The sequence below is a fragment of the Staurois parvus genome, unplaced genomic scaffold (genome assembly GCF_062004578.1).
Source record: "Staurois parvus isolate SC_StPar_1 unplaced genomic scaffold, SC_StPar_1.0 ptg000048l, whole genome shotgun sequence".
NCBI classification, from domain to species: Eukaryota; Metazoa; Chordata; class Amphibia; order Anura; family Ranidae; genus Staurois; species Staurois parvus.
In genome coordinates, this window is record NW_028317844.1 from 4,410,749 (window position 1) to 4,429,953 (window position 19,205).

Consider the following 19,205-nt stretch of genomic DNA (forward strand, 5'->3'; position numbering starts at 1 on the left):
ACTTCTGCGCACTGTGCGCTTCAGCATGCGCTGACCCTGTTCTGTCATTTTACGTGGCCTACCACTTCGTGGCTGAGTTGCTGTTGTTCCCAGTTCCCTTCACTTTGTTATAATACCACTAACAGTTGACCGTGGAGTATTTTGTAGCAAGGAAATTTTTCACGGATGGACTTCTTGCACAGGTGGCAACCTATCACAGTACCATGCTTGAATTTACTGAGCTCCTGAGAGCGACCCATTCTTTCACAAATGTTTGTAGAAGCAGTTTGCATGACTAGGTGCTTTATTTTATACACCTGTGGCCCTGGGAGGTGATTGGAACACTTGAATCCAATGATTTGGAGGGGTGTCCCAATACTTTTGTTTTGGCAATATATAGCCACACGTAAGCAGCAAATAAAAAAAATCATCGCCTAAGGACACTAGTAAAAACTGAGAATAACTGTCAGTGGGAGGGGTAATATGTGAGTCCTTACAGTTCTGTCCAGTGTCCTATCACCTGAAGAAAGCAACATACTTTGGATAACCTGGTCGTCAAAGAATATGCCTGTATCCTGTACTGTACAAGAAAACAGGTATACTAGACAGATCAAAAAGTGAAAATAAAAGAAGAGAAGCCTAAAAAAAGAAAACTAATTTAGCCACCACATCTATGAATTGGTAAACTTCAACATAATACATATTTGTTTTTGGGTTTCATACTGCTTTAACAGTATCCCCTAAAATTAAAGCAGAACTATACTAACCCTGGATCCAGCAATGCAGCCTCCCAGAGCTCGCCACCTGGTCGCCGACATCATCTCGATCACTGGCTGCTTTCTTTGGCCAGGCGGAGATGACGTCACTTCCGCACATGCTTGGGTGTTCGGTCATATTTGACATTGTTTGATTTGTGTAGTGAGCTTCACCTATGCGGCTCACTGTACAGGGACTGACAGGCAGGTAGGTAACTTTAATGCAGAAGAGACAAAGCATGTCTCTTCTGCATAAAGGTTCCTTCCTGTTCACCTTTATTTAATTTTTTATCTAAAGTTCCACTTTAAAGGTGATTATATTTAGAATCAGCAGTTTAATATTAGTGCTTGTATATTTCAACATAGCAAGACAAACTTTTGGACGGATTTCCTCCTGTGTTTAATCAAAGCACAAGTGTAATAAAGGGTTAATGAAATGAAAGCACATAAATATATCACATCATCAGCACCTAAAAACAGTGACATTAAAGGCTAAGTTAAACTTTTTTTATATATAAAATCCAGTTACCCCATGCACCATTATACCATTAATGTACCTCAGGTGGAAAAATATACGAGCTCTCTTTGATCTGGGGAGCAAGGCCTTACCTTAGCCTTTGGTAAATTTATTAGAAAGCTTTTTCTATTCCTGAAATATAGACAGAGGAGCCAGAAGGACCCCAAAAGTAGATTACCAGCTGATCTCATTAGCACACACATCCTGCTCTGACCTCATTAGTACACACCCTTCACCCATCAACTATTTGTTTTTACAGCATCCCTGGGATTTCTCCCCACATGCATTTGCCTGGCTACCCCAGTGTCCCTTCAGACAGGTTCAGGCCGCATGCAGCCCATGAGACACCCTTAATGTGATGCAAGGGCCTGCTTGATTGGATATAGAGTGATTGGATAGGCACACCAAACACTAGCACACATTTTGCCACATGGAAAAAAGAAAAAAAAAAAGGAGTGACAAATGCAGCAAAACGCGCAGTAAAAAATTTGAAACTCGCATCACGCTAAAATGTCCCATGAGCCACTTTGCCACGTGTAGCGCAGCCCACAGGAGAACTGGCAAAACGAGCCAAGAAACATGTGCTTCCACTACTCTAGGTGTGAATGGAGCCTGAAACTGGTGCATTTACACAGAACAAAGAGGCTCCATTCACATGGTATTCTGCACAGTAAATGCGTGCTTTGCCATGCATTTCAGAAACACGCTGCAAATATGCATCGTGTTCGTGTTGTCATTACATGTTAAAGGCACCTCAAGTGCTGCAAACGCAACAAAAACTTCAGTAATGTACCGTGCTCCACTCCAAAAAAAGTTCTGGAGCTTTTCTGGGGAGACTATTGCGCCTATAGCAGCCCATTCAAGTGAATGGGCTGCCCAACGCATAATGAGTGAAAACACTACAAAACACCCAAAGCTAACTACATGGGGATGTTAATGGGGCCTGACAAGTGAGTGTCTCCATCCACTTCCTTCTATGTACTTTTATAAAGATGTCCAAACAATATGCAATCTGATTGTACAATCTCTGTACAATATCCTTTAAATTTACTAGAACTATGGAAAAAGAGGACACACCTGAACAATCTATTCCATTTGTATCAAATCACACAGGCCCTTGTACTACATAGCTGATGGGAGGAAGGTAGTATTGTAATGAGGGAGGTGTGGTCCAGAGTGGCGAACAAACCCTATCACTTCTTCTTCTCTGATGCAACAAGGAAGTGAAGGCTTCTGGGAAGTGGCCTGCAGGAAATGAATGCTGAGAGACCATCTACAAGAAATTATGCAATCTGAAAATCCGTTCAAAGTCTCACTGACAAACTGACAAAAAATAAACATCCTGTGGATGAGGAAAGTGAGAGAAAAGCACATTGGGATGGCTGGGCCAGCATTGGAAAACACTTCTATTTATTATGAAAAGTGAAATTCTGCCTGAAAAGGTGAACTTCTCCTTTAAACTAAGATTCCTGATCCTGAAGCTATGTACATAAAGAGATTGAAATTATGTTATTGTCAACTAGAACACTGGAGAGGTAAAGGAAACATTCCTACCTTGCTCTGCTGCCTCCAGGTCTTTAAGAATTGGCAATATGTTCCCATTCCAGTAATCTCTCTCCCATTCTGTCTCGGTTTCGTTACCCACAGATTCAGTTTCTAGGCAGTCAATAGAAACAGAATGTATATGAGAAAAACAAAAACAGGTAATAAATGTTAGTATATTATGTTTACTCCGTATATCTGCTTTATACAAACTAAAGTGGTACAATTTACATGGAGGCTTCAAGACCTGCATGGCAAAAAACGCAACATGGATTTTCTTGACCTATTTTTGGTACATTCTATATTTAGAACCACACAAATGTGTACCATGTGGACCCAATGTAAATACTAAAGGGAACTCTGTAAATGCACTTATGGTGTTGTCATTGTATGGCAAATGAAAATTGACAAATTAATATCTTGGCAGCTCATTTTCTCATATTCCAGAAATATGAGATCTGATGTCACATTTTTCATATTTAGGCAAACCCAGATCTGTGGAAAGGCCAGAACAGAAATAGGACGGTAGCATGATGGCCTTAGGTTTTTATCTCTTACTATGTCAATTTCAGGGAAAAAGGTATTTTTAGAAGATGTGCATAGATCAAGTATTTGCACATTCTACCTGTCAGGGCTCCCGGGTATGACCAGAGGTGTGTGACTGACGCAGGGAAACGCAGACTTCAGATATGTTATAAACAATGTAATTTATTAACACTAACCATACAAACATAAACGCAGTGCAATACTAAAACATAACACAGTGCAAACAAACCAACCAACCACCCACAGATAACAGTACATACAATGCAAGCGTCGTCAGGCAGGCCGGGTCAATATCAATCGGGCAGGAAGGTACAGGGGGAGCAAGCGGAGAATGGTCGGGGTCACAGGCCAGGTTCAGCAGGTAGCGGGCAGCGTGGTACAGAGGGTCAGGCAGAGGAGAATGGTCAGACAAGCCAGGGATCAGAGCAGGGTCAGCAGAGAATCAGACAGGAACAGAGAGCAGGAACAGGATACAGGGCCCAAGAGAAACACAACACCAAGGCAGAGTCTGCAGGTCTGAATGTCCCTTAAATACACCAGTATAATTAGTTCCAGGTGTTTGACTGGCTGCAAGGTTGAGTCTCTGATTGCTGGGAGCACCCGCTGGCCAGCCCTGGTACTGCAGCTCATAAGGCAGCTGAGTCCCACTATTGCTGGCCAGTCCATTCCTGACACTACCCTACATTCTGTGATGGTAAACAGCTGCAACCCAGATCTTATCCTCCCTTGAGGCTTGGGCAATATTGAACTTCATAACCTCACCACAGACTTCTCAGTGCCTCACCTCATTTAGTGAAAGACTGTACCTAACAACCTGCAATTCAAACCTACAGTCAAGCAATAGAGTCTAGGTCTCAGATCTTACAGAAGCGCTTGTACTCCTCTTTCGTGTCCATCCTCGAAGCACCTTGGTCCTCCGTAGCTAGCAAGAATACCTGGTGCGTTTGGTTTTGGGTGAGCCTGTGACCTACTCCCCTATGATGGTTTCTAGCCCTAGCAGCCAATTGCTAGGTATGGGCAATGTCACTGAAAGGAGAAGTTACATCTTCATTCCCATATATCACCAAAACAGACTATTTCAGTACCGGTTGCAGAGAGGCAAGGAGATAAAAACGCACATGTAAGGTGAGTATAGGAAGTTCAGTAGATGCCCTTAAGCCAATCGCTAGGTTCAGGAAATGTCACATGACAGGAGAAGTTGCATCATCGCTGCCATAGACCAACACAGCCAGTTACCGTGTCAACTGCAGAGGAGTAAGATGCTGCAAGCAGACAGGTAGTATATAGGGAGAATCAGTAGATACCCTTTGCAGAGACAATACATGGGCAAGATGACAGTATCTCTTTATCGCCAGTTTCTGATATTAATAGATGTATGGTTCTTTTTTTTCCGAATCAAAATTCAGCCTAACTTTTTGTTATTTCAGATGCATTCGAATTTCCATATTACAACAGCAGCATTTTAAGCATCTGAATGAAACGAATGATCCGATTTTACTTAATAGCTGATTGTTAAGGAGTGGGCTACCGGCCACAGCATCCTTAACAACCTTGATTCATCTGCTGTCAGCGGAATATAAACAAATGACGATGTTAAAAAAAGCAGCGTAGGGGGTCCCTCCCAATCCATACCAAGCCCTTCAGGTCTGGTACAGATTTTAAAAGGAACCTCATGTGATGAAACCTGGTGTCCGACCCCTGGTCTTCTCACCAACTTGTGACAAAGGATCAGCCAATCTCACACCACGCTGTCATTAATGTACAGTGCCATGAAAAAGTATTTATACCCATTTAAATTTTCCACATTTTTTCATGCTACAACCAAAAATGTAAATTATATGCTATTAAGATTTATTGAGATTTTATGTGATAGACAAACACAGAGTGGCACATAATTGTGAAGTGTCAGGAAAATGATTAATGGTTTTCAAAAGTTTTTACAAATATCTGAAAAGTGTGGCGTGCATTTATATTCAGCCCCCTTTGTTCTGATACCCCTAACTAAAATCTAGTGGAATCAATTGCTTTCAGAAGTCACCTAATTAGTAATTAGTAAAAGTCCACCTGTGTGTAATTTAATCTCAGTATAAATACAGCTGTTCTGTGAAGTCCTCAGAGGTTTGTTGGAGAACATTAGTGAACCTACCACCCCAGTCTCAAGTCTTGCAGCCTCAAACTGGTTTTCGTCTAAGATTGCCCTGTATTTGGCTCCATCTATCTTCCCATCAACTCTGACCAGCTTTCCTGTCCCTGCTGAACAAAAGCATCCCAACAACATGATGCTGCCACCACGTTTCACGGTGCAGATGGTGTGTTCAGGGCGATATGCAGTGTTAGTTTTTCGCCAAACATAGCGTTTTGCTTTTAGGCCAAAAAGTTCAATTTTGGTCTCATCTGACCAGAGCACCTTCTTCCACATGTTTGCTGTGTCTGCCACATGGATTCTTGCAAACAGGACTTCTTACGACTTTCTTTTAACAATGGTTTTCTTCTTGCCACTCTTTAATAAAGGCCAGATTTGTGGAGTGCACGACTAATAGTTGTCCTGTGGACAGATTCTCCCACCTGAGCTGTGGATCTCTGCAGCTCCTCCAGAGTTACCATGGACCTCTTGGCTGCTTCTCTGATTAATGCTTTCCTTGCCCAGCCTGTGAGTTTAGGTGGACAACCATGTCTTGCTAGGTTTGCAGATGTGCCATACTCTTTCCATTTTCAAATGATGGATTGAACAGTGCTCCGTGAGATATTCAAAGCTTGGGATTTTTTTTGTAACCTAACACTGCTCTAAACTTCTTCACAACTTTATTCCTGACCTATCTGGTGTGTTCCTTTGGCCTTCATAATGCTGTTTGTTCACTGATGTTCTCTAACAAACCTATGAGGGCTTCACAGAACAGCTGTATTTATACTGAAGTTAAACTACACACAGGTGGACTTTATTTACTTATTAGGTGACTTCTGAAGGCAATTGATTCCACTAGATTTTAGTTAGGGGTATCACAGCAAAGGGGGCTGAACACAAATGCACACCACACTTTTCAGGTATTTATTTGTAAAAGATTTTGAAAACCATTTATCATTTTCCTTCCACTTCACAATTATGTGCCACTTTGTGTAGGTCTATCACATAAAATCCCAATAAAATACATTTACGTGTTTGGTTGTAACATGACAAAATGTGGAAAATTTCAAGGGGTATGAATACTTTTTCAAGGCACTGTAACAATGCCATTCTCAGCTGCACCCTGCACAAAGATTTTCCAGCTATCAGAACCCCAATCTAGGTGCCAACAGCTTGAGCGTAGTTGTCACTGGGTTAAGTTACCTAAGCAACTAACCCTTTAAACTCCAAACTGCCATCAGATAGCTTTGGGCCTATCAACCCTTCACAATATTAGCAAGAACAAATATGAAAAATAAATGTATAAAAGGTATATTCAGAGATTTATCATATACAGTAGTATTAGAGACAATTTCAACACTTTTCAAAACAGGATTTAACCAGTTCCCAACCACGCTATAGCCATAAGATGGCTACAGTGTGGCCGGCTATTTCTGGGAGGGCGTCCATGGACTTCCTCCCAGAACTGCGCCCTCTGGGGTGTGCACCCAGTGTGATCTGTGATTGTTGTGTCCTGCAGACACAGCTGATCACATGGCCAAGTAAAGGGCCAATAAGAGTAGCCTTTTAACATGTGATCAGCTGTGTTCAATCACAATTGATCACAGTGGAAATTCCAGTTATCGGCAATCCTCTCCTCAAGCTGACAGCACGTGAGGAGAGGAGAGCCTGTCAGTGGCATTTCTCAGAGGGGACATCCACACCGATCATCAGTGCCCTGATGATTGGTGTAGCCCCATCAGTGCGGCAAATAGTACCCATCAATGCTTTGTATCAGTGCCCATCAAAGGGACATAATTTTGCATTGAAGTCAATAGGGGGCATTGTTGCACTGAAGACAATGAGACATGGTTTTGCACTGAAGTCAATTGGAATGTTTTTGGATTAAAGTCAATGAGACGCGATTTTGCACTGGGACACAAATATTGCCTTTAAGTCAGTGGAAAGCAGTGTGTGGACCAAGGCGCCAGGACGCAATTTCTAGTAACCATGGCGACCTTGCGCTTGGGATTTGTTAAGCCCTGCAATAGTCAATATTATGTTGGACCAATTCATTTTTTGTGTTTTGGAAGATTTTTCGTATCGGCATTCGTTTTGCATATTGAGAATAGCTGGTTGTTAAGCGGGCGGCCACGCCATCCTTAACAACCATGACTCATCTACTGTCAGAAGGTTTCCCCACTGACAGCAAAATTTAAACAAATAAGTGCCAGCATTAAAAAAAGAATAAAAAAAAAAAGCGTTGCCCCTTCTACCTCAATCTTTACCAGGCCCTTCAGATCTGGTATGGATTTTGAGGGGAACCCCCACACCAATATTAAAAAAGAAAATGGCCAAAATCCATACCAAACCATTATGCAAACATTCAGCCCGACAGGCAAGGAAAGGGAGGGAGCGCCCCCCCCATCTTCTGAGCCATACCAGGCCACATGCTTGAGGGGTGCTTTGGGGCAGTGGGGCTCTGCCCCCCCCCTCTCCCCCCCCCAAATGCACCTTGTCCTCACGTTAAGGACAGGCTCTGATTTCTGCCCAGCACGTACATTGGGGCTGATTTACTCAAACTGGAGAGTGCAAAATCTAGTGCAGCTCTGCATGGTAGCCAATCAGCTTTTAACTTCAACTTGTTCAATTAAGCCTTGCTAAAAAAAACGTAGAAACTGATTGGTTTCTATGAGGGGACCAGATTTTGGACTCGACAGTTTTATTAAATCAACCCCATTGTTTCTCTGCCTAAGTGCAAGCCGTTGTGCAATATACTATATAATGCAGAGTTTTACTCAACCATTGTAAAGCAGGCTTGCTAATCACATTTGCTAATATACAGATGACCATAGCCACATCAAACGATGATCCAGCACATCACGTTAGTTTGCAGTTGGGTAGGGCATGCTGTCACTTATTAGTCCTTGACAACCAATGGCTCAGCTGTAACTGCTCTGACATAATATACAAACCAATATAAAAGCAGGTCCACCTTCCTGTTTTCACAGCAAAGTGAAATATAAATATATAAAAATATTTTAAGTGACTATAAACCTACAATAGTTATTTTTTACATTTTTTTAAAATCGCAAACATGTCATACTTACCTGCTCTGTTCAATTGTTTTGCACAGAACAGCCAAGATCCTCTTCTTAGGTCCCCCACCAATGCTCCTGGCTACATCCCCCTGCCAAATGCCCCCATTGTAATCTCCTTGCTTTATGGGCACTCATCAGGGCTTGATTCCGGCCAGGATGTGTGCATTTACTGACATACAAAGCGTGGCACAGCCCTGCTCCCCGCTCTCGCCTCACAGGCTGTGACTGACAGCAGCAGGAGTCAATGGCTCCCACTGCTGTCTCTGAGGCTATGAGGAAAGAGAAAGCGGAGAGAGAGTCACTGCTATCATGCAGAGCACTGGCACAACATTGAGTTCAGGTACGTATTGGGGGGGGGGAGCAGAACACATCAAGGTAACATTAAGATACAAAACCTTCTAGCTTTACAACTACTTTAAAGTGTTACTAAACCCACAACAGTAAAATCAGACTGTATATGCAGTAAAGCATTCTTGTTATATACACTGTGGAACCTAAGGGGTTAATCTTCTGCATGATATAAAAAGGCTGTTTGAGCCTGTCTTCTCCATTTCATTTACTGTCCCCAATCCATCTGCTGATCGTACAGAGACATAAGAGGCACTCTGCACAAGCTCACTTTGGTGTGTATTGCAAAAGGTTTTTTTTTGTTTTTTTGGGAGGGTGCACAGGGCCAATCAGTGCTGTCCAGACAGAGGATCAGGGATAGATAGATAGATAGATAGATACTAAAAAGATTGTAAAAGATGTACTGTAATTGAAAGCACTTAAAGAGGACATTATGTAGGTGAGTCTACTTTGCAGACTCACCTACATAATATAGTAAATATTCATTCAGCTTCCTTAAACATTTCACACTTCTGCCTTCTTCCAGGAATGACATCCTTTGTAGCTCTCTGCATTTGGCTACACAACATTGTAGAGGTGCAAGGAAGTAGATGCTTGCAAATGCAAGGTCTACACAGATAGCTGTATAATGCTAGGCAGCTGCCACGGACTATGTTCCTTCCCTGAGATCTGAATAGGAAGTATCTACAACTAGGTCCACCATGCCAACATATATTGTTTGTACTGGCCCGGGGCAAATACCTATTTTTTGCCAGGGCCAATCAGCGCTGTCCAGACAAGGGGTCAGGGGTCCTGCAGCCTCATAGGACAGTCAGAGGAGAATGAAAACTCCTTCTACAAGCTTTAACCAGTGCTCTGCTGAACACTGATAGGAATCACAAGACTGCTGATGAGAAAAGGTATTTAGCAGTTTATATTTACTAAAATAATTGCATTTCCATGTTCTGTGTACTATGGGTGACCAGATATAGTAAATGCAGGTTCCTGGGTTTAGTAACACTTTAATTAATATCTGGTCAGTTTTCAAATATATCAAGAATGATTGCAAACATCTCATTAATACTTTCGTTTATGAGCAAGTTGTCTATTTTTTTCTTTGCCGTTTCTCTATTCTAACCATGTGAATAATCTTGAGACAAGTGGTTTTACATCTATCACTTACGGTTTCAGATAATGAACAGGAAACTTGAAAAAAAATAAAAATGAGAACTGAAGATTGTGAGTTACTGCGGTCTTTGTGGTGTACTTACAACATACATAACTCCCTCGACTGGTCACAAAAAACACTACCCAGTCTTTGCTGATTGGCTACTGTTTTTAGCAGCAAGGTTCAGGAGCCTTAGCAACACTGCAGCAAGTTGAAGTCTCTTCCACAAATATTTAAACACACATTCTGCTTTTCTGTCTTATCAAAGTACTTAATGTATATGTATAGAAACATGTATCTCTAAATCAGGTTTGTGGAAATTATATGTATATGTATATATATATATATATATATATATATATATATATATATATATATATATATATATATATATATATATATATATACACACACATACATACATACATACATATACACACACGCACACATTGTATGATATATTTAGAAATATGGGAATGGAAGATTGGGAATAAAAAACAAACCTATCTAATGTTAGAAAACTCTATACAATGCATTGCTTTGTTTACTGAACAGGACAGTGGTGATCAACCTACCAGAAAAAAAAACTAAACAAAATGGTGATCACGGACATCAAAGTTTTGCACAATATATTAAGCATTGCTAATACCATAGAAAACTTTAATAGAACAAAAATGATCTCTAAACAAGCTCAAGCATTACATATGGCTTATCTATATTAAACTGTATGCTATAGTTTTGCATATACAGTCAGGTCCATAAATATTGGGACATCGACACAATTCTAACATTTTGGGCTCTATACACCACCACAATGGATTTGAAATGAAACAAATAAGATGTGCTTTAACTACAGACTGTCAGCTTTAATTTGAGGGTATTTACATCCAAATCAGGTGAACGGTGTAGGAATTACAACAGTTTGCATATGTGCCTCCCACTTGTTAAGGGACCAAAAGTAATGGGACAGAATAATAATCATAAATCAAACTTTCACTTTTTAATACTTGGTTGCAAATCCTTTGCAATCAATTACAGCCTGAAGTCTGGAGCGCATGGACATCACCAGATGCTGGGTTTCATCCCTGGTGATGCTCTGCCGGCCTCTACTGCAACTGTCTTCAGTTCCTGCTTGTTCTTGGGGCATTTTCCCTTCAGTTTTGTCTTCAGCAAGTGAAATGCATGCTCAAATCGGATTCAGGTCAGGTGATTGACTTGGCCATTGCATAACATTCCACTTCTTTCCCTTAAAAAACTCTTTGGTTGCTTTTGCAGTATGCTTTGGGTCATTGTCCATCTGCACTGTGAAGCGGCGTCCAATGAGTTCTGAAGCATTTGGCTGAATATGAGCAGATAATATTGCCTGAAACACTTCAGAATTCATCCTGCTGCTTTTGTCAGCAGTCACATCATCAATAAATACAAGAGAACCAGTTCCATTGGCAGCCATACATGCCCACGCCATGACACTACCACCACCATGCTTCACTGATGAGGTGGTATGCTTAGGTTCATGTGCAGTTCCTTTCCTTCTCCATACTCTTCTCTTCCCATCACTCTGGTACAAGTTGATCTTGGTCTCATCTGTCCATAGGATGTTGTTCCAGAACTGTGAAGGCTTTTTTAGATGTCGTTTGGCAAACTCTAATCTGGCCTTCCTGTTTTTGAGGCTCACCAATGGTTTACATCTTGTGGTGAACCCTCTGTATTCACTCTGGTGAAGTCTTCTCTTGATTGTTGACTTTGACACACATACACCTACCTCCTGGAGAGTGTTCTTGATCTGGCCAACTGTTGTGAAGGGTGTTTTCTTCACCAGGGAAAGAATTCTTCGGCCATCCACCACAGTTGTTTTTCGTGGTCTTCCGGGTCTTTTGGTGTTGCTGAGATCACCGGTGCGTTCCTTCTTTTTAAGAATGTTCCAAACAGTTGTTTTGGCCACGCCTAATGTTTTTGCTATCTCTCTGATGGGTTTGTTTTTTCATCCTAATGATGGCTTGCTTCACTGATAGTGACAGCTCTTTGGATCTCATCTTGACAGTTGACAGCAACAGATTCCAAACGCAAATAGCACACTTGAAATGAACTCTGGACCTTTTATCTGCTCATTGTAATTGGGATAATGAGGGAATAACACACACCTGGCCATGGAACAGCTGAGAAGCCAATTGTCCCATTACTTTTGGTCCCTTAACAAGTGGGAGGCACATATGCACACTGTTCACCTGATTTGGATGTAAATACCCTCAAATTAAAGCTGACAGTCTGCAGTTAAAGCACATCTTGTTCGCTTCATTTCAAATCCATTGTGGTGGTGTATAGAGCAAAAAATGTTAGAATTGTGTCGATGTCCCAATATTTATGGACCTGATTGTATGCATATACGCAACCTGTAATTCTCTTTTTACAATTTATATTCATGCTCATACTGTAAGTAGCAAATATTGCTTAAATACAAGAGCTGTGTGTATTCTCGCTTGTATCATGGTATCCTTCAAGTATTTCTTTCAGGTATCTGCAGTAATAAAGCATAAGACTACTCCTGTACCTCTGTGCGGAGTTTCCGATAACAAAAACAAATCATTGTTGCTTTCTCTATTTGTGCAAGTTGACTGGTCTTCTGTTGTGCTCCCACCCCCGCTGAAGGCAGCATGTAGTGGAGGAGGACTTTCTGATCTCAGTTTTCCACAGCCTATGTGTACTAAAATAGTGATGCGGCCCCTACTTTTACAAGGTAATATCTACATTTGTTAAGACATTTGGTGCACGAAAAAGCTATATCATTTGTGTCTATTGAAGAATATATTTAGATGAACATTTTTGAATAGAGTTCAGCTTTAATATCAGATTCAAGGTGGGTTTAAACGACCAGTTATTTTAAAAAATAGTTGATGCCAACGATGGACATGAGGAAAGTATCGGACACGCTTTCCTGGTCCTATATGGTATATATAAAAAAAAAAAGAAAAAAGAGAGATGGAGCTATGTATTCTATTCAGTCTTTGTTGTATAGTTGTGCCTTCATACAGTACACAAGTTGCAAACCTTTTATTTCAGTAACCACCACAGGGCCCCACGTTACCCCATTATTTACTCATATATACTGATTAGCCATGACATTATGACCACTGACAGGTAAAGCAAATAACATTGATTACTTCATTACATTGGCATTTGAAAGTGGGTGGAGTATATTATGCAGCAAGTGAACATGCTGTCCCTGAAGTTGGTGTTTCAAAAGCAGAAAAAAACGGTCAAGCATAAAGATTTGAGCGAATTTGTCAAGGGCAGAACTGTAATAGCTAGATGACTGGGTGAACTCATCTCCAGAATTCTAGCTCTTGTGGGATGACCCCAGTCTGCAGTGGTCAGGACCTACCAAATGTGGTCCAAGGAAGGAAAACCTGCGAAGGGGTCATGTGCAGCCAAGGCTCACTGATGCATGTTGGGGGCTGACCCATGTGGTCTGATCCAATAAAAGAACTACTGTAGCTCAGATCACTGAAAACGTTAATGCTGGTTCCGACAGGTATGAGAACGCACAGTGCATTGCAGTTTCATGCATATGGGGCTACGTAGCTGCAGACCGGTCTGGGTGCCCATATTGACCCATGTCTAAAGCCAAATGTGCCTACAATAAACATGGGAGCATCAGAACTGGAAAACAGAGCAAAGTAAGAAGGTGGCCTGGTCTGATTAAGCCTAGGATAGTTTAAGGAACACAACGATTTTGAGGGGTTGACTTGGCCAACAAATTCTCCAGATCTCAATCTAATCAAGAATTTGTTGGATGTAATGGAAAAAAGTCCAATCCATGGCGGCCCAACCTCGCAATTTACAGGATTTAAGGGATTCACTACTGACAGCTTGGTGCCAGATACCACATCATAGTTTCAGTCTATGTCTAAATGTCCATGCTTTGACGGGTTATGGTGGTTGGTCATAATGTTATGGCTGATTGGTGTATGTGATAGAACACTTAGCTCAGGTCCTTACACCACATAACTCTAACTGGCTGGACACCATCACAAGCTATGTCTCTATGAGGAAGAGGTCCCTGCATTTTTTCCAAATCCTGTGGGCTCAATCCTTAATCTCTTTATTATTCTAAAAGCTTTTGCAGAAGTGCTTCCATTACTGAACTTATCCTCCCTACATTCTTTAGTTCCTTGAAGGACACATCATACAAGTGGTCCTAGGAAAATCCAGGCACACAAATACAAAGTTTGTTCTTTGCTGTTACAGGGTTAAAGGGATTGGGTAATCCCTAACATTCTCAAATACCAAAATGCAAAGCCACTAGCACAAATCATATTGTATTATGATACTAAGAGGTTCCACTATGGCTGAGGCTGAAAGCAGGAGATTGCTAACATAATCAAAAAATTGCACGGATAAAACACAAAGACCGACCATCACACATATATGAGTACCTTTAGAGGAAGCTATTACATGTTCAAAAAAAAATATTTAAAATTTTTTTTCTCTCGATTTCATTTTGAATACAGTGGGGATGGGATACAGCATCTGTTGGGTTTTACTGCTTGTTTCCTGGGGTTCCATTAGATTACTTCCTGTGCTACAGACAATATTTAACCAGACAGGTAGTGAGGAGAAGTCTACAAACGACAACACAACAGAAGAATACCCTTTTTTTTGGAGATAAAGGTAAGGCTAAAACTGTTGTGGATTTTTTATTTTTGCCTGTTGCAGATTTTCCCTCACTTCCTGTCTGGTAAAACAGTTGTCTCGGGGGCAAAAACCAAGGAGAAATCTCTCAAACACAGTCCCAAATAGCAATGAAAAACAAAAGGGGTTCCAATCTTTACCCAATTTAAAGTGTTACTAAACCCACAACAGTAAAACCATTCTGTATATGCAGAAAAGCATGCTTGTTATACTTACTGTGGAACCTAAAGGGTTAATCCTCTGCACTGTGTAAAACGGCTGTTTGATCCTTTCTTTTCTGCCCCTACTCTTGTTGAAATGACCACCTGACACAGATTGACCATGCACATGCTCAGTTTGGTGTGTATTGCTAGAGAGGTTTTTTTTTTTTTTCTTGGGAGAGTGCATGTGATCAACACAAGGCCAATCAGCATTGTCCAGACAGAGGGTCAGGACTTTCACGTCCTCCTAGAGCAGAAAGAAAACTCCTCCTACAAGCTTTAACCAGTGCTCTGCTGAAGTCATAAGACTGCTCTAACTGCTGATGAGAAAAGATATTTAGCAGTTTATATTTACTAAAATAATTGCATTTCCATGTTGTGTGTACAATGGGAGAGCAGATAGAGTGAATGCAGGGTCCTGGGTTTAGTATCACTTTAAACTAGAAAAAGTTTATTTTTTGGCGTATACTGTAATCAGAAATATTTTGCTTCCTCCTGTTGACAGATTTGATCACAATACCTCTCCTCTCTTCCTGACTAACCTTGCAAGTAGATGCGTTAACAATATCCAATCAAATATATTCATGCTTGCTGGGTGGGCAGGGAATTCATTTGCTGCGAGTGGCCAGGTGGGAAAGAGTAGAGAAAAAAGGTGGAAGAGAAAGACTGGGAGCAAATCTGGGTTTGGACTATAAGGTCAAACTCTGCAGAATCAAATTATTTTAAACTCAGAATGCCTTTTGTCTCACGCTACCCATTATTCATCAATACAGAGAGGTCTTACCTGGATTATGGTCAGCTTTCTGCTATGGCAATCTGTGCTCAGTGCAGATCACTAGCATGTGATCGCTGCATCAGCGATTACATTGAAATGGCCACGATTAGCTGCGCATGTAAGCAGACTCCCATTGCTTTCAATGGGCCTGTCTCCCACAGCTAATCGAGGGAACCCCCCCTGCTAGGAAAGCAACACATTTTGTCAGGAAAATTCTCCTGTTGGGATAAGCATACAAGTAGAAAAGCTGTTGCAGTTCCCTAGACTCCACTTGTAACTTACATATATAACACTCTTGGGTCAACCAACCTTTTATTTTTTTTATGAAAACACAAAAAAGGTCATATAAAAGGAAACCATGTGTACCTTCTTGTCGTTCAGTGTCCTTAGATTTAGTTGTGCATTGCAAGCTTCTGCCCATGCTTTCAATGTTCCCCCTTTCAATTCAATAAGAAAAGATAAAGCATATTTAGATTAACATACACATAAAATAAATGTCAATTAACTTTATTGGATTTGATGCATTTTTGTGTATTTCTACGTCTCCAGCCAAATTGGGATAACATCTACTTTAACTCTGTTACATGTCCCCATTCACAAAGCATAACTTAACTTTTATAGATGATTTATTCTGGATTATCCAGCAAGAAAAATCCTACTTGGTTATCTGTTTTCCAGGGGGCTGGGCAGCTGTGTTTGCCATAATTAATCCTGTCTGTATTGATAGGCAGATCATTGTCATTTGTAACTAGACCTGAACACTTCCTGTCCTAACAAGGGGCTGAAGGTTTAGAGGCTGCCCCTAATCTATCCACTGCCATTTGTGCTCCAATTTCAGAGATTCTCAAAATTATAGTGTTAGGACTGCAGTACACTGGGGTGCCTTGACCAAGCCACTGCAGCTTACACATATAATTGCAAATGTGTGTGACCAAACCCCTTGTTTGTAATGTGAACTGTAAAACAGGGTTAGTTTAGTTTTGTTGCATGTAAGTGGGCTGGGAATTTTTGTCTGTGTAGAGGATGGGCTTCTTGCATTGTATGCTAATGAGGACAGACTAAAGCAGACCATAAACTATGCAATTTTCCACCTGTGGGGCAATGAAAGAAAACTGCTTGATTCACCTATCAACACAGTGTTTGTGAGGGAATCCCTCCCGCAGTGCTATTGTGTTCTGCTGCCTGGAGTCTTCCTTGTTGGCAAAACACAATGATGTCTTGTGTACTGTCTCCCATTATAATGTACAGCGCTGAGCAAACTGTTGGTGCTATATAAATACTTTATGATAATAATAATAATCACTTCTGGCGGCTATAGCAGCCATCCGTGATTGCATGAAAAAAATCAGACAAGTTGGTTGTATTGAAGTTGATTGATGGATCGACTTTAATACAACCAGCCTGCCCATAGATGGATCAAATCTGGGCAGGTTCCTTCTGAACTGGCCAAGATTTGATCCATCTATGGCTGGTTTTAGGACAAATGCACTTTGACATTGTTCAAAAAAACTTGCAGTCAGCCATGACACCTTTTCTTGAAAGACTTCTAAAAGGCAAGATATATTTTTGAAAAATAGTTCGGTTTTTTCACATTTGACTGCAAAAGTGGAAATACTGTAGGCTTTAAGGCATTTATTAGTTTGAAAAAAGCAAAGAAAAAGGCAAGCTTTATCTCAATTTGGATCAACATAAAAGACCTGTCAGCATTTTTTCTGGAACTTGCAGAAGTAATTGTGTTGTGTTTATTTTAGTAATTGTATTGTTAATGAATGGCAGCATTGACATGGCTTAAAACTTCATGAATTTATTCGCAATTCATTTACCTCCTTTATAAAATAGGCAAGTACAAAGATTTTATCATTTTACTCTGTGGGAAATGCATGGTAAACCTTTGAATTTGAACTAATGAAGTAAATTGATCTCAGATGAAAAATGGAGGTAAAGAAACACTTTTGCTTTATGCTTCTTAAAGTTAACACAAGGCAAAGCAACAGGTTAACTTTAAAGGATAAGTTCACCTTTTGTAATATATTACATGTTACACCCATATTCAGGGTGTACTATGTTATGAAAGGAGTGTCCTAGCTCCCCCCCCCCCCCCATTCCCTGTTTTAACAGCTAGCAGGGGATCTTTCCCCTCCCCGTTAGCTGTAACAATTATAAAAAAAAGTGGCCATGCAGGGCTCTGCCTGCCTGCGTCACTCATTCACAGTATTCTGTAAGTTGAAAAACTACAAGTTCCAACAGACTTTTTGGCTGTCAGGGTGTAGCTCCCAATGAACTACCACGGTGATTTGCTTATTGCTGGTGTAATGCTTTACAGGCTATCAATTAAAAAAAATAGCAAATACACATTATTTTACCTGCAAAAAAATGTGCATTTATTTATTTATTTTTTTAAAGGTGAACTTATTCTTTAATCCATGATCCCTCAGGAGCACATACTCAACCTTCCTTCGCTCCCTCGCTCTTTTGTTCAGCTTCTAAGACCGGCGGACCTTTTAATCCGGCCCGCGGAGCGTGGCAAACATCAGCTGTCAGAATGTGTGTAGGCAGGGCAGCGTGAGGAACGTGAGGGGAGCGAGGCTCCTCTCACAGTCCGCCCTGAAGACCGGAACGGCGCGGGAACACGGCGAGAGGAAAGCGCGGAGCAAAGGTAAGTGAATTGACACAGGGGGGACTTGGGGACTTACTATGGGGAATGAATTACTATAGGGGGGATGAATTACTATAGGGGGGATGAATTACTATAGGGGGGATGAATTACTAGGGGGGATGAATTACTATATGGGGGATGAATTACTATGGGGGATGAATTACTATATGGGGGATGAATTACTATATGGGGGATGAATTACTATATGGGGGATGAATTACTATATGGGGGATGAATTACTATATGGGGGATGAATTACTATGGGAGATGAATTACTATATGGGGGATGAATTACTATATGGGGGATGAATTACTATGGGGGATGAATTACTATATGGGGGATGAATTACTATGGGAGATGAATTACTATATGGGGGATGAATTACTATATGGGGGATGAATTACTATATGGGGGATGAATTACTATATGGGGGATGAATTACTATATGGGGGATGAATTACTATGGGCGATGAATTACTATATGGGGGATGAATTACTATATGGGGGATGAATTACTATATGGGGGATGAATTACTATGCTTACTATGGGGGAATATTACTATACTTACTATGGATGACACATACACATCATTCATCTACTCTTGGTCCGGCCCCCGGGTCCAATATATGAACCCATTGCGGCCCTCAAGTCAAAAAGTTTGCCCACCCCTGTTCTAAGACAACCCTGTCCAGATGCTTTTGAGCTCTTCAGTCAGAGTGGCTTATACTGGTGGATTGTCTCTCTGCCCTTATGTTACAATAACCAAGCGCTGCATTTCATGGATCGAGTCACAATCTCTGCTATACCTAGAAGGTATTTTCCTTACTCTTTAACTAGTTGCCGACCG

General features: G+C 41.0%; 1 protein-coding gene across 3 annotated transcripts in view; it reads right to left on the reverse strand.

Moving 5' to 3' along the window:
* The window catches only part of ARMC2 (armadillo repeat containing 2), a 267,447-nt gene that overhangs the window by 80,654 nt on the left and 167,588 nt on the right, over positions 1-19,205 (reverse strand). For all 3 annotated transcript variants that reach the window (XM_089664810.1, XM_089664796.1, XM_089664802.1), the window contains 2 exons: positions 16,067-16,137; positions 2,806-2,907 (listed from right to left, as the gene is read on the reverse strand). In XM_089664810.1, the coding sequence (XP_089520936.1) occupies positions 2,806-2,907; positions 16,067-16,137 (173 nt within the window). The remainder of the gene's footprint in view (positions 1-2,805; positions 2,908-16,066; positions 16,138-19,205) is intronic.